The 11,930-nt window shown below is 39.2% G+C and overlaps 1 protein-coding gene across 1 annotated transcript; it reads left to right on the plus strand.

Annotated features, from left to right (window-relative positions):
- Window positions 1–343: 343 nt before the first annotated feature.
- Window positions 344–11,930, plus strand: LOC309703069 (Fc receptor-like protein 5; the record flags this gene model as incomplete). Its single annotated transcript, XM_082527772.1, has 15 exons — window positions 344–380; window positions 1,368–1,556; window positions 2,301–2,567; window positions 3,885–4,157; window positions 4,298–4,558; window positions 5,529–5,801; window positions 6,861–7,127; window positions 7,922–8,204; window positions 10,176–10,291; window positions 10,428–10,443; window positions 10,523–10,614; window positions 10,993–11,055; window positions 11,143–11,202; window positions 11,532–11,594; window positions 11,743–11,930. 15 exons carry the CDS (start codon window positions 344–346, stop codon window positions 11,865–11,867), a joined length of 2,385 nt encoding a protein of 794 aa, XP_082383898.1. The 3' UTR covers window positions 11,868–11,930.

The following is an 11,930-nucleotide window of genomic DNA, read 5'->3' on the forward strand; positions in this document are numbered from 1 at the left end:
ATAATATTTAAATAAAATAAAGGTTTTTCACATTTAAAACAATTCTTGGACTTGTGTTCTCCTCATTTCCTCTTTAACCCTCAGTCAGCTCACATATGTGTAATGAAACTTACTGTCTGTCTGTTATTGGTCAGTTTAGTCTGTGTGTTAAAGGCCTTTTCATAAAAATCTTGTCAGATCTTGTTAAGTTGTTATTTCTGTGTAAAAGGAAGGAAGCAGAGAGAAGTTTTAAAACCTCTTTGTTTCCTTCACAGCTCTTTGGTATCTGCTGTGCTGCTGCTTCACTCTCTCTCTTTACAGAAAGTTGTAGAAGTTTTCAGACGTGTCACTGCTGGATGTGAGGATGGGAGCCACTTTGCTCTGTGAGCTGGGCCTATTCTGTGAGTACATCACTGACTTCTATTGTTTGATTCATACTGATCCATAAACATGTTTTAGTAAGAAGAACAGAGTATCAGTCATTTGTACCATTGCAGGTCATGTGATCAGAGGACTCTCATGTTTGTTACCAACGTGGTTGTTTGTAGACTGGATTAGATTTTAGTGCACTGACTCAGATCAGAGTGGAGCTGCTTTAGTTTATCTAAGAAAGGTTTGTTTCTCCATCAGTGATAATTTGATGCTTTTGACATCCTAATATAAAATGTAATCAATCATAGTAGACACTGATTAAATGGTAAAAAAAAAAAAATGGCCTGTATTTATATAGCGCTTTACTAGTCCCTAAGGACCCCAAAGCGCTTTACATATCCAGTCATCCACCCATTCACGCACACATTCACACACTGGTGATGGCAAGCTACATTGTAGCCACAGCCACCCTGGGGCGCACTGACAGAGGCGAGGCTGCCGGACACTGGCGCCACCGGGCCCTCTGACCACCACCAGTAGGCAACGGGTGAAGTGTCTTGCCCAAGGACACAACGACCAAGACTGTCGAAGCCGGGGCTCGAACCGGCAACCTTCCGATTACAAGGCGAACTCCCAACTCTTGAGCCACGATCGCCCCATTAAACATATAACGGCAGTGATTAAAGCCAGTGCTAGATTTAAACAGCCTTTTAACATGTTACATTTCAAATCTAACATCAACAAAACACTCACATGATTTGAGTGTCTTTAGTTTGATAATGTCTGAAGTTTCTGTCTTTATTGTAGTGCTCTGTACGCTCGTCTGCAGTGGACACGCTCAAGGTGACTGAACAGTTTTCACTTTTTCTATTTCTTCCTTTTTATTTAGCAAAGATTATTCTCAACCTGTATGACTCTACATAAATAAAGTATTAATAATCAATCAACATTCTGCCTTGAGCATAAAGTGTTTCAGATTGTCTGTTGTCTGATTGTCTGTTTGTGTTGGATTCTAGGTGCTGTGCTAACTATTGAACCCAGCTCGTCCAGTTATTTCATTGGAGAGTTTGTTACCTTCAAGTGTGACATGAATGAAGGAGAAGACACTGACTGGTATTACACAATCAAGAAGGATGGTCGAGAGTATGCCCCCAACAGGGAGAACAAAGACTGCACATTAGAAATTATCTCAACAGGCCACAGTGGTGAATATCAGTGCTCTGGTAGCAGGAAGGAGTCACATTATATAAAGAACAGTAATACTGTCTTTATAACTGTATTAGGTAAGTCCTCAGTGATTAATGCTGTGATGATTCCTGATAAAATACTCATCTGAATTATAAAAAAATATGTGTTTAATAAATGTTTCATTGAAAGTATTGTATTTCTTATGTGTTGGAACTTTAACAAAGATCCTTGCATTTTACCTAACTTTGTTCACAGTACACACTGCAACCAAAATACTCAGACAATATGTCATTACAGCATGTACATGTTTTACTGTATAACAAGAATAACTGTGGATGAAACTTAATTTAAATAATGAAAAAAAAGAAACATCAAAAGATCCATATAATTTAAGGTGACGATGTTTCTGTTGTCTAAATGTGTGTGTGTGTGTGTGTGTGTGTGTGTGTGTGTGTGTTTCCTTGAACTGCATTAGTTTACATTCAGTGTGACTTCTTCAGGCCTGAGATTGAACAAACATTCATACTGTGCTTATTTAGAGATCTACAACCTGAATTACTGCAGCTCTGTCACCATGTTGAGACAGAAATCAGAAAAATGTAAAGTGACTTAAACTGTAGGAAAAAAAAATATATAATGAAGACATTTGTAGATTTTATTGGGGGGGGGGGGGGGGTGATTTAAAAAAATGATTTTTTTTAACCTTTTATACATTTATATTGTATCAGGTGTGCATTTTGTTCTCTTCTTTTTCATAACAGCAGATAGACCCAGGGCCACACTGACAGCAGGAACAACAATCATACCAGTAGGGGGCAGTGTGACTCTGACCTGCTCTGTGCAGAGCTCTGATGGATGGAAATATGAGTGGTTCAGACGAACCCAAACAACCTCTGAAGGTAAAATCAGAGATCAACAAAACAGAGATATCAGAGTATCTCAAGGAGGAATCTACAGCTGCAGAGGAACAAGAGGAAACCCAGTTTACTACACTGATAGAAGTGATGATGTCACCATTGAGAAAACCTGTGAGTTCAGTCATTTAGTTTGAAATATACATTCACTCATGATTATCAAACATACAATGTGAAGTTTTCTGTGTTGATTTCATGTTTGTTGTGTGATCTCCATTTGACAAATGTCATAATGGTCAGCACAGGATGAATTCAATGGTCTACAAAGCATGTTACATTGTTAGTCAGACAAAGAGCTGCAGCTGATAGTAGCCTCATTGTAGACAGTTTGTCACCACTTTGTGTCACGAACTTTCAGCTGGTATAGAGACGCCAATGCTGACCTGCTGCTCCATCACCTGAGGACAATAATGACACAAACAGGATAAAATATAGTTCTTCAAACTCCCTCAACAAATGAAAGCAAATATGAAACTTCTTTAAAAAAATATAAAAGTAATTCAATCATCTCATCAAATACTGGCGTAGATTAAAATTAATCTGAAGCACACACACACGAGTGGGTTTGATAGAAAGGTTTTTGATTTTATTTCTATTGAACTCATTGATTTGCATGTTAACCTCAAAGTGATTTTATGAAAGCAAATCAAACTCATTCCAACTTCTTCCTGAAAAAGTCTCATTTGTACAGAAAACGACTTTGTGGAGAAAAGTGTGTTTATGTTCATTCTTTAAAAATAAGTTTCTGTCTGTGATTCAGCTGTTTTACACTCACTTTATTTGAAAACAAAACAAAACAAACAAACAAACAAACAAACACAGGTAAACAACAGAAGCTCAGATGTCCCAGTTTTACTGCTGGGCTCAGATCACTAACAGTTAACAGTTCACCCATCTCTGCATAATTAAAAGAATTAAAACAAATAATGTGTTATAATTTTAAAAATTGTACAAATACATGAAAGTGATGAACATCAGCTTAACATTTTGTTTTGCTGTTGTAGTAGCTGTGTACAACATTTAAAATGAAATGTTAAATGATAGAAAATAACTTCCAGTCAGCTTTTGTGTGTGAACTTGATTTTTTCAAATAACTTTTTAATAATATTTGTAGTAAGACGACTTTAAAAACACACACATACTTCTCTTTCAAACACTCTCCTCCCACTCTGACAGAAAGTAAAGAAGTTGTTCACGGCACTGTAACTATTAAAACAGTAATGAAAAGAAAACAGAGATGAGGCATTCAAACTATTTTTGATTTGAAAAAAAAAAAAAAAAACTTTTCTAGGCAGTCGAAGTCTCACATGCAGAAAAATTACACGTTGTTTTCTAAATTGGTCGATGTTTAACACATAATCAGTGCTGTAAGAAATTTCTTCCTTAGACAACCAACAATTTAAAGATTAACTTTTTCTGTATCTTATACAGCAAGTAAACCCAGAGCCACACTGACAGCACACAGTTCAGTCATACCAGCAGGGGGCAGTGTGACACTGAGCTGCTCTGTGGAGGGCTCTGCTGGCTGGAAGTTTGACTGGTTCAGACGTGATTCAGAGTTTTCTGGAGCTCAGAAAATAGGAGCTGGAACATCAGAGCACACGATCAGTATTTCAGAAGGAGGCATCTATTACTGCAGAGGAGGGAGAGGAGATCCAGTTTTCTCCACAGAGGACAGTGCTGCAGTTACAATTCAGAAACAAGGTGAGGGTGAAATTTTGTTGTGAAATACAACTGAAATTTATAAATGAATTAAAGTAACACTATAACTATGATTTTTGTTATTTGTTTTGTGGTTCTTCTTGATATATTTATTTAAATTTTTATATTTGTTTGTTGAACAGTTTGGGCTGCTGTGAATCTGCAGCACAGCTGGTCTCAGATATTCACTGGTGAGACAATCACTCTCAGATGTGAGATTCAGGGAGGTGAAGGAAAGGTGTGGAAATATGAATGGACAGCACCCAACACAAACAGCCCTCCAACATCCAGTGAATACAGGATCAGCAGAGTTTCAGTGTCCCACAGTGGAGACTATAGATGTCGGGGTAGCAGTGACTATCTCTTAACAGGATGGAGTGATGCCTTCAGACTGACAGTTTCATGTGAGTTGGACCATGATTCATGCTGACATTTCATGTTTTCATGTTTACATCTGTCTTAATAGGAAAACTCCAACAATGATCCAGCTGTCTGCAGGCAGCTCAGGACAACAGTTTTTCTCACTGTGCAAACAGAAAGGAGAGACACCATGGAGGCTCTTAAAATATCAGCAGTTTAAAGAGGAATGTACAGAGATGACAGTTTGATAAGAGAATGATAAATCAGTGAAATCTTTAGTTTGTTAGACAGTCTAATGTGTCACATGCAGGTAGGGATGGGAATGGATAAGAATTTATTGATTCTCATTGGCTCCACTTTGAGAGTCGCCACCATCTCTAAGCAGAATATCAAAGACATTCATGCAGATTAGAGGCTGTGAGGTCAAATGTTTGTGCATGTTGGAGGTATTTCCCCTCTTTGTTGTGATCAGTGTTGGGATCATTACTCAAAAAAAGTAAAGCAAAAAAGCTCTTACACAAAAGCAGCACAAAAAGACCTTAAATCAGTTGTCATGGTGATTCTACAGTAGAAACATGAACAGGTAGAAACGGAGCTGCAGCCTGACTGCTCATCAGTTTGTTACCTGTTGAATTTCAGCAGCAGCTTTACTGTAAATCACAACTCATTTCTCACAGTGCTGGTCTGGGGTCAGCATTCACTCAGCTTTAACGTCACTCTGGGTTCTTGGCTAGCTTAGCGTTAGCATGCTGTGCTTTAAAGAGCCAAAGTTGTGTTAACAGGTGATTATTTGAATGCAGTTGTTTCTGTCCTAGAACAGTTTCCACTTTACCATCACTCTCATCCTGTATGCTGTAATCCGGCTCTCTACTCCCATCCCTACATGCAGGATTACTAATTACTGTTTGTGTTTGTAGATAAATTAATCAGTGAATGGTTAAAGTGTGATCAGTACTGTAGCAAGTTTATTCTTCATGATGTTTTAATGTTTTACTTATTTTGTTTCTTCAACAGCAAGTAAACCCAGAGCCACACTGACAGCACAAAGTTCAGTCATACCAGCAGGGGGCAGTGTGACACTGAGCTGCTCTGTGGAGGGCTCTGCTGGCTGGAAGTTTGACTGGTTCAGACGTGATTCAGTCTCTTCTAAAGCTCAGCTCATGAGAGGAAATGAAGCAAACAGAGTTATTAGTGTCTCACAAGGAGGTCTGTACCACTGCAGAGGAGGGAGAGGAGATCCAGTTTACTACACAGAGGACAGCAGTGACGTCACAGTTAGAGAAACTCGTGAGTTTAATTATTTTATTTCTACCATACTAAGAGGTCATTATGTAATGTGTGCTAACAACTTTATCTAATAGCTGTGAGTTTATTAACCCTTAGATGAGTTTTCTGCTCATTAAGATTACTTGGAGAGGTGGGAAAATAGAAACATTTATTCAACTTTGTTTTTGATTTAAGTCCAAAATTGTGAGATTAAGGACTCACCCTGACAGAGAATGTGCTCTCCAAAAAACATCAACAAAACAATTCAGACCTTTAAAAAATGTGTTTTAGCTACAAAACTTCAAATTGAGGAGAAAAATGAGATCTTGCAGTGAAAAGTTTCAGATTTTGTTTTAATAACAAACAACAAAACAATTGTTTCTTTGTTACAGTGTTGATGTAAACACCAGCCATACCTGCAGGTGTAAACATGAGACTGTGCTATAACAATGTAAACACTGTATATGAGAGCTGTGTTGGATCTGATTGTTCAGTGTTCAGCATGGTGATGGCTGAGGGATCAAAGCTGTTCCTTAGTTTGTTAGTTCTTGTCTTTATGGCTCTGAAATGTCTGCCTGAAGGTAGACGTTCACACAGTGCATGACCTGGGTGAGATGGATCCTGAAGGATTTTCTTCGTGTTCCTGAGACTGCGGGAGCTGTGCAGTTCTTCAAGTGAGGGCAAAGGATGGCCGACTATCCTCTGGGTGACCTGTATAACCCTGTGGAGCTATTTCCTCTGTGCTACTGTGCAGCTGTGCTATACAGTTCTTCATGTAGCACAGTATGCTATCAAAAACCAGCTACAGGTCAGGGTGTTTGAAAATATCTCAGTGCATCCTGATGAAACAGTCCTGCCTGTGGCCTGGTTTTGACTGTCTTTGTGCTGATTGTAGCAATTTTACTAAGTGGGATGTGGCCGTGATGAAAACAGTTATCAGTGGTCAGACTGGCCCGAGGTGTGGTTTAACCCTGTAGCCTGTTTGAGGTTGATTTTTTTCACTCACGTTACTCTCATGTTTTAAACAGCTGAATTTTTATGTTTCTATTTGTGTCTAACTGGATATTTGTCTGTGAACAGTTCCCAGTAAGCCCACTGTGACCCTGCAGCCATCCTGGACTCAGATATACAGCGGTGAGACAGTCACTGTCAGATGTGAGATTCAGGGAGGTGAAGGAGCTCAGTGGACGTATGAATGGAGAGCAGCCAAGTTAAACACACCTCCAACATCCAATGAATACAGAATCATCAGAGCTACTGAGTCTGACAGTGGAGGATACAGCTGCCGGGGCAGAAGGGACTATTTCTTCTCAGAGTGGAGTGATATCATCACACTGACTGTATCATGTAAGATCTTTCATCCAGAGTATCTAAATAAGGAAAAAGCACTTCTTCTTTCTTACAGCTTTATAACTGTCTTTCATGTTGGTCAGTAAAATGTTTAATAATGGATTGGATTCATATAGCGCTTTTCTAGGCACCCAAAGCGCTTTACAAAACCACTATTCATTCACTCTCACATTCATACACTGGTGGAGGCAGCTACAGTTGTAGCCACAGCTGCCCTGGGGCAGACTGACAGAAGCGAGGCTGCCATATCGCGCCATCGGCCCCTCTGGCCAACACCAGTAGGCAAGTAGGGTAAAGTGTCTTGCCCAAGGACACAACGACCAGGACAGAGAGCCCAGGGATCGAACCGGCGACCTTCCGGTTACAGATGCGATTCCCAACCCCCTGAGCCACGGTCGCCGTTTAGTTTTTATTCCAACAACAAAAACCTGAACAGCAGCTTTTTATTCACAGTGAAGAGAACAAAACATATGAGAGTAACTTCTCTGCTGTGCAGCTCTAATACATGAAAGATGAAATGCAGAACAAATGCTGAATCTGTCTCAGCTGCTCCACCACATCCACTAAGAAACATTAAATCCACTGATTGTTCCTCATGTGTGTTTTTAACTTAGAAATGCAGCAAATTAAATATGAAAGATTAGTGTTGTGTTTGTGTGATAGTTGTACAGTTTGTTGTAGCTTCACCATTAAAGTTATGTGATATTTATTATTGACATATTTCCACCAAGTTATTTCAACTGGTTTGATTCAGTCATTGACTTTTGTTCTTTTTCTAAACTGAACTGCAGATAAACCAAAGGCCAAACTGAGAGCTGATAACACAGCTGTTCCAGTAGGGGGCAGTGTGACCCTGACCTGCTCTGTGAACCCATCATCATCATCTGGATGGAAATACTACTGGTACAGAGATGAGAAATCCTCTGAAGCCCTGACCACACAAGATGCAGTTTTCCACTCAAATGGACAAATCAGTGTCTCACAGGAAGGACTCTACAGGTGCAGAGGAGGAAGAGGAAACCCAGTTTACTACACAGAGGACAGCCAGTCAGTCAGGATTGGGAAAACTGGTCAGTTTAACATGAAGTCAGATAAATTCCTGATTAAGGAGGAAGATGAAGAACAAAAGGCATTAACATTTTTGACATTCATGTGTTTTTATTGTACTTTCTTGAACATTAACAGTCTCAAACAGGCCTGTTGTGACTCTGTATCCAAACTGGTCTGAGATATACAGAGGAGAGACGATCACTGTCAGATGTGAGATCCATGGAGGAGACACTGAGTGGGATTATGAGTGGGAAACAAACAGCAGGATAAAAGCTCCAAATCAAAATGAACACAGGATTAGATCTGCTTCATCATCCAACAGTGGAAACTATCGCTGTAAGAGCAGAATGAAAAGTTCACAGCATGAAACAACAGAGTGGAGTGATTCAGTCACACTGACAGTTTCTGACAGTAAGTAGAGTCATAGTTCATTTAACCTGGAAATAGAAACAGTTTGTAAAAATGTGTTTTTATTAGTACATGTTGAGATATTTGACATGTTTAGATAGTCTCACTCTTAATGTTCATCATAAATATTTGTGAGTCAACATTTTAGTGACATTGAATTCAGAGTTAAGAGACGAAAGATTGAGAGAAAATCTTTGTTGAACAGATGAACCCCGTCCTGTCCTCACTGTGTCTCCATCATGGCTGAGTCCTGGAGCCTCAGTAACTCTGAACTGTGAGGTTGAACATCCGTCTGCAGGATGGAGCTTCTACTGGTATAAAGCTGTTCCTGATCTATCAGAGAAATCCTCCAGTTATGAGCTGCTACCTGATGGCAGTGGGACTGCACAGGACTCCTACATCATTCATGGACAGACACACACAGCAGGATATGTGTGCAGAGCTGGAAGAGGAGACCCAGAGTATCACACTGATCACAGTCAACCAAAGTTTGTCTGGTCTGCAGGTCAGTTTGAGGATTTATAATCTTCATGTTGATGATTTGAAAGTCTGTAAATCTGGCTGCATGACTATCAGGACTCCTGTGAACCACAAATAAGTCAAACGTAGATGTTCACTGTGATATTTTGAATCCTAACATCTGTGAGCTTTGTCTCTTCACTGCATGTTGTTTCCAGATGTTCATTCAGCAGCGTCTCTCACAGTGAGTCCTGACAGAGTGCAACACTTCACCTCTGACTCTGTCTCACTGACCTGTGAGGGAAACTTCACTGAGTGGAGAGTGAGGAAGTTCTCTGAGGACGGCCGACTCTCTGACTGTAGGAGAATGACTGGATCCACATGTGACATCAACACATCAAAGTCAGATACTGCAGTGTACTGGTGTGAGTCTGGATCAGGAGAGTTCAGCAGTGCAGTCAACATCACTGTACAGAGTATGTTATTATACATTTACTACTTGGATTTGGATGATTTAAACGTCACATGAACATTTGTCCCAGCTTTGCTGTATGTGTGTAATTTATCTGGAGAAATAGCGTTTTTTTAAATACACGAGATCAGATCTTCATGATGAAAAGCATTTGTACAATCTGTTCTTATTATTGTTTGTCAGCTTTTTCTCAAAGTGTGCAGCAGCTGATGTGACTGAAACAATTGTGTGTGGTTGTGTCACAGATGATGGTAATGGTCCTATCCTGGTGAGTCCTGTTCATCCTGTGACTGAGGGAGCTTCTGTTAGTCTGAGCTGCAGTTTGAGAACACAAAAAATACTTTCCAATGTGTTTTTCTATCACAATGACAAACTTCTTCAAAATGATCCCCGAGGGGAGCTGAAGATCTCTGCAGTGTCAAAGTCTGATGAAGGTTTCTACAAGTGTCAGTACTCAGGAAGAGAGTCAGCACAGAGCTGGATGTCAGTTAAAGGTGAGCAGGATCAAAATATGTGATGGATTTTTATGAGTTTGATGACTGAGAAGCAACATTAGATTTTCTGATTTAAGTCTCAAAGTCGCCTGGCTCAATTTTGTAAAATTATATATATAAATACATATAATTCATCAATGAATAATTATTGTTTCTTGTAACTGTGTCAGGAGCTGACAGCTCTTCGTCTCCTGTGTGGTTGATGGTTGGACTGGTTTGTGGAGTCTCTCTCATTATTATTCTCCTGCTCTTGTTGTATCGCTGCAGACAGTCCAAGTGTAAGAGCCTCTTCTTTTCATGCTGTATTACAGAGTTTATTTACTACACACACTTTAATTATTCACACATATACATATATTCTGATCGAACAATTTACATCACAAACATGTGTAATAACATTTGTCTCTTTCACAGGTTCCTGCTTCACCAGGTTGGTAAAATACTTTTTATTATTATTTTAAACAAACATCAGTTACTTTTGAGTTTATTGTGTTTATTTCCTGTTTCAGGTGGATCCAGTCTGAGAGTCACAGTCCGGGCTCCTCCACAAATCATGGAGTCAACCAGAATGAAACTCATGAATACAACTCTCTTCATCCTGGTCAGCACTTAAACCGATCTTTATTATCATTATTAATATTGACTTTTCATTCATCTCCATTAACAGGAACATTTCTTAGGTTCAGTTTGTGCTCAGCAGCTTTTCAAAGAACATTTATCAAAATCCAGTTGGACAAACATCCAAATAACCAACTGACTACATGCACAAAAGATCAGAAACAAACAGGATTTTACAACCTGATTGTATCTTTAACTCGACTGAAAGAATCCACAAATGTTATTGTTTCATATCAGAGCAACACAAACAGTAACACCATGATGGGTTCATGCTCTGAAAATATCTGACAGTCCTGGATTTGACTTAAACACAACTAATGAAATTGAATGTGATGTGTTCACAAACATTTTTACATTTCAGGTGCAGATGAACCGCGAGACGTCACATACTCTCTTATTAAACTTCAAAACCTTAGAAAGAAGAGTGAGTACACAAAACACACAGTGTAGAAAAAAGCCTGGGAAGTTTTTAAAGTGTTTAAAATTTTCATTAATCTGATCATCTTCACAGAGAAGCATCATAAAGCAGAGCAGAGTGCTGTTTACTCTGAGGTGAAGACAGGAGCTGCAGGTACAGTCACAACAGTCTCATTCAGTGTTTGTACTTGAATGTGTCATCACATCATTATATTGCAGGTAATTATAGGTCAACATGGAGTTTAGTTATTCACTTACTAATCAGTGTTTCAGCTTTACTGAATCACAGCATCCACAGATTCTGACCCAGACCTCAATCACAAAACACACACATGCAAAGCTGAAGTGTCACAGGCAACAAATGATTTTTACTTAGATTTCTTTCACTGTAGTTGTAAAAAGTTTAAAGTCCATATGTATCCAAAATCTTTGTATCATATCTGTGCTGAACAAATGTGTGCTGAGCTCTGACGTCTCTTTTAGAGGACAGTCTGATGTATGCTGAGGTCAAACAGCCCAAAAAAGAAAAAGCCAAGAAAAACAAAGGTGAGCAAAGTCTGCCATCATCTCCAAGGGACAATCCATCAGCTGATTAAAATCTGTCATACTCAATTATCTTTGCATTAGTGGACACACCCAGTTTCCTCCTGGTTAATGATATTATTGTTTTCAATGATCTTCTCTTCATTCACAGGAACATCAAGTCCTGCAGCTGATGCAGCAGTTTATTCTGAAGTCACATCAGGAAGCTCTCTCAGTAATTCTGCTGCCATGCAGGCTGATTTATTCTTCACATTATTAAATGTCTTCAGCTCATAATATCTTTACATGTTGGAAATCACTTTGTCTCTTTGTGCTTGTCTTACAGGTCAGTGAGGAGAG

Source organism: Aulonocara stuartgranti, assembly GCF_965226115.1.
Source record: "Aulonocara stuartgranti genome assembly, chromosome: 3".
In the NCBI taxonomy this organism is placed as follows: domain Eukaryota; kingdom Metazoa; phylum Chordata; class Actinopteri; order Cichliformes; family Cichlidae; genus Aulonocara; species Aulonocara stuartgranti.